The sequence below is a fragment of the Tupaia chinensis genome, unplaced genomic scaffold (assembly GCF_000334495.1).
Source record: "Tupaia chinensis unplaced genomic scaffold, TupChi_1.0 Scaffold000573_1, whole genome shotgun sequence".
NCBI lineage: Eukaryota > Metazoa > Chordata > Mammalia > Scandentia > Tupaiidae > Tupaia > Tupaia belangeri.
Window position 1 is genome coordinate 3,435,932 of NW_006160087.1, and position 3,338 is coordinate 3,439,269.

Here is a 3,338-nt window from a genome sequence, read left to right on the forward strand (position 1 = left end):
TCCCTCTCTCCCTCTCCCTCTCCCCCTCCCCAGTGTGTGTGCACACATTACTGCACATTTACAAAAAGGAAAGAACGGGCCAGCAGGTGTGCGTGACTCACGCCGGGCACGCGTGTGTGCATGCCCAAAAGCCCAAGAGCAGGACGGAGGAGCAGGGACTGCGGTGTGGCCATCCCCCGGGGGGTTATTTTTCACTTTCTGTCTCTGCCCTGTAGCACGTGCTGTATAGCAAAACCTCTCCAAAAAATAAAAAAATAAAGATAAACTTTCTCTCTCTCTGGTGAGCACACGTGCCCTATAGCAGTTTTGTTTTTTTAACATTAAAAATAAATTAAATAAAACATTTAAAAAGGAGAACTGCAGGCAGCCCTGCAGCCCGGTGGTCGCGGGCAGCCAGGTCCCATACGCTGAGGGCAGTGACCCGGCTCTGGCGGTGTGGTGAGCACACGGGGAACACGTACATGCTGAAAGTCCTGGCAGGGCGGAGGAATGGAGGCGAGGGGACTGGGGCACGGCCACGCCCTGCGGGGGGGTTGCCCACCCCCCACCCCCACCCCCCCGCAAGCACACATGTCCGCTGGTCATCAAAAAGAAAAACGAGAAGAAATGAAGGTGCCATGTGCTAAGCCTGAGTGCCCCCTCTCGGGGAGGACAGGTCCCAGCCTCTACGCCGCCAAGGAGGCTCCTTACTGAGGGGGAGACTGAGCTACGGAAAGTGTGAGCCGCTCTCCCCAGGCCGCTCGGCAGGGCAGGGCAGCTTGGACCCCAGGGCAGGCACCTTCCCTGACCACCCCACCGCCTGTACTGAGCTGCACTGGGCGCGAGGTGGCCAGGCTGTACCCTCTGAGGCGCGGTCTCCCGCCAGTACACCCCAGCCAGCGTGCTGCCCCATGCCCCCCAGTCACGCCCCGTTCTGAGCCCCTGTCTGGCCCTCCCCAGAGCCCAGCCCGGGCGTACCTGATGAAGAAGGTGCAGAGGATGAAGACTATGAGCCCCACGATACTTGGGGCGTCCCACCACTGCGTCTCGTAGCCCTCGGGGACCGTCGCGTTAAGGTGGGTCAGCAGGTGGGGGTTGCATTTCTGATCTGGGGGTGGGAGCACAGTCACCCTCCGTCCCTGCAAGCCAAGCGGGGGCAGCCGGTAGCCCCGGGGCTGGGCAGAGCCAATCAAAAGGACAGACAGACAACCAGCCAGCAAGTCCCAGCCACGAACGGCACTTCGCAGGCAAAACGGCAGACACCACCTCAAAGCCAGTGGGCTCCCTCCACCCTGGGCCGGGGTGTCCCTGGCACCTGGGAGGGTCCTCAGCCCTTGGCAGGCCTGGAGCAGGACCGGGGCTCCTCGAGCCTGGCCCATACTCACCGGGGACATTGGACAGGGCCGACCAGGTGACGAACATGGTGTAGAGCGTGACGACAGAGGCCTGCAGCAGGCCCGAGTTGGGCTGGGCACCCTGCAAGAGCCGTTTGTGGGTCAGACCCCTAGTGGTCCTGGGGGTGCCCCTGCCAGCCCACTCACACCAGGGGGCCTCGGGAACCCCCTCTCCAGGACATGCTCCCCACCACCTTGGAAAGACACACAACCGGACTGCCACCACCAGAGGGGCGTCCTAATCCAACACCCTCCGGCCACATCCGGTCAGCGGCCTCCTCCCCTGCGGAAGCCCTAGTCTGAACAGAAGCCTCCCACCCTCAGACGAGGCCCGCCCCCGCCCAGCTCACTGCAGCCTCCGCTCCTCCTGCAGAGACAGCCGCCCGCTCCTACCTCGTGTGGGCACTGGCTGTCCCCGCCCAGGACACGTTCCTTCCCCGTACCCCAGCGGGGGGTCTTCGAGGAGGACTCCCAGCGAGGCCCTGAGCACTCCGGATGCAGAGCCCTGCCCTGCCAGCCACCTGCCCCCGAGCCACGCCGGTTCCCACAGGTTCCCACAGCTGTCATCGGAGGCGGCCTGACCTGCCCTGCCTCCTGTTGCTTGCCCGTCCCACCCCTCACCACACACGCTCTTGAGAACAGGAATCCAATCTCTGTGGTTAAGAACACAGGCTCTGGGGCCAGTCCACCTGGGTTCAAACCCCAGCTCCACCCCAAAACAGCCACATGGCTTTGGCTAGTCTCTGCTTCTCGAAGGGGCGGCTTCCTCATCTGTGAAGTGCGGATAAGGACGCTGTGAGAGCCAGGGGCAGACGGAGGCCACGACTGTTACTGTTGCTCTTACTCCTCCCTCCTCCTTTTCCTCGTGGCCAGCTCCACAGTTTCCAGAGGCCCTGGCCCACAGCAGGTTTTTTTTTAAAAGAATTATTTTATTTAACTTTATTTATTTTTATTATTGTTCTTGTTTTAAAAGAATTATTTTATTTAACTTTATTTATTTTTATTGTTGTTCTTGTTTTCCAGTTTGATCAGAGACACACAGAGAGAGAGAGAGAGAGAGGAAGCCGCCATGTGGTACTCCAGTCCCTTTAACCACCATGCCATTTGCCGGCGCCACAGCAGGCTCTTAAGAGGTATTTGCAGAATGAATGCTAAGGGCTGTGTGACCTGAGGTAGAGACGTCACCCTCTCTGGGCTTCATCCTTCTCCCTAGGAAAGGGAGGCTCTGACCAGAAGGAAGCTTCCCACCTTTCTGCTAAGTCCCCCAAACCTACCTATGCTACCTCTGAAAGCCCTGGAGTGCCGAGGTCGCAAGCTGTGAAGCACTGCTGGGCCACGAGGTGGCCTAGGGACACTTCTCGGAGCAGAGCGCTTGCTGCAGGAACCCCCCATCAGTCAGTCTGGGCTTGGAAACTGGAACCAGCTCACCTTCCAGCACCACTGCCTGCGCCCAGGAAGGACCACCTGCAACTCCCTAACGCCCTGCTTTGCGTAGAGACACCCAGGACAGCGGAGCCTACCGCAACAACCAACGTTTGGCTGGATGTTCGCGCCAGCCCCGCGCTCGGCACTGGCAGGAGGGCTCTCAACCCCAAGAGTGACGCCCAGGGAGGAGGTGTTCCTGCCCCCATTCGTGCTGGAGGAGAGGGGCACGTGCCCAGACACCCCGCATGTCGGTGTGGGCCAAGACCCCGGTGGCGGAGGTGACGGGCCAGCCCCAGGACCAGGCCCCTCGGAGAGGTCCCTCCCACTAAGGGTCTGGCCTAGGGCGAGAGACGGCAGCTCACCTGGACCTTGGGGAGGACAGCGACGATGGAGACGCAGACGCAGAGCGTGAGGTTGAGGCTGATGAAGGCCTTGCCCTCGTGGCAGGCGCCCGGCTGCGTGTAGAAGAGGAAGAGCAGCGCCACAGCCCCGATGGCCAGCGAGTAGAAGAGCAGCGTGAAGAAGAAGAGGCCTAGGCAG

The 3,338-nt window shown here is 60.8% G+C and overlaps 1 protein-coding gene across 1 annotated transcript in view; it reads right to left on the reverse strand.

The window, feature by feature from the left end:
• Window positions 1-3,338, reverse strand: part of SERINC2 (serine incorporator 2) — a gene marked incomplete in the record, with an annotated part of 25,203 nt that overhangs the window by 3,539 nt on the left and 18,326 nt on the right. The window contains 3 exon segments of the mRNA XM_014591435.2: window positions 958-1,087; window positions 1,365-1,455; window positions 3,161-3,330. Coding sequence (XP_014446921.1) covers window positions 958-1,087; window positions 1,365-1,455; window positions 3,161-3,330 — 391 coding nt within the window.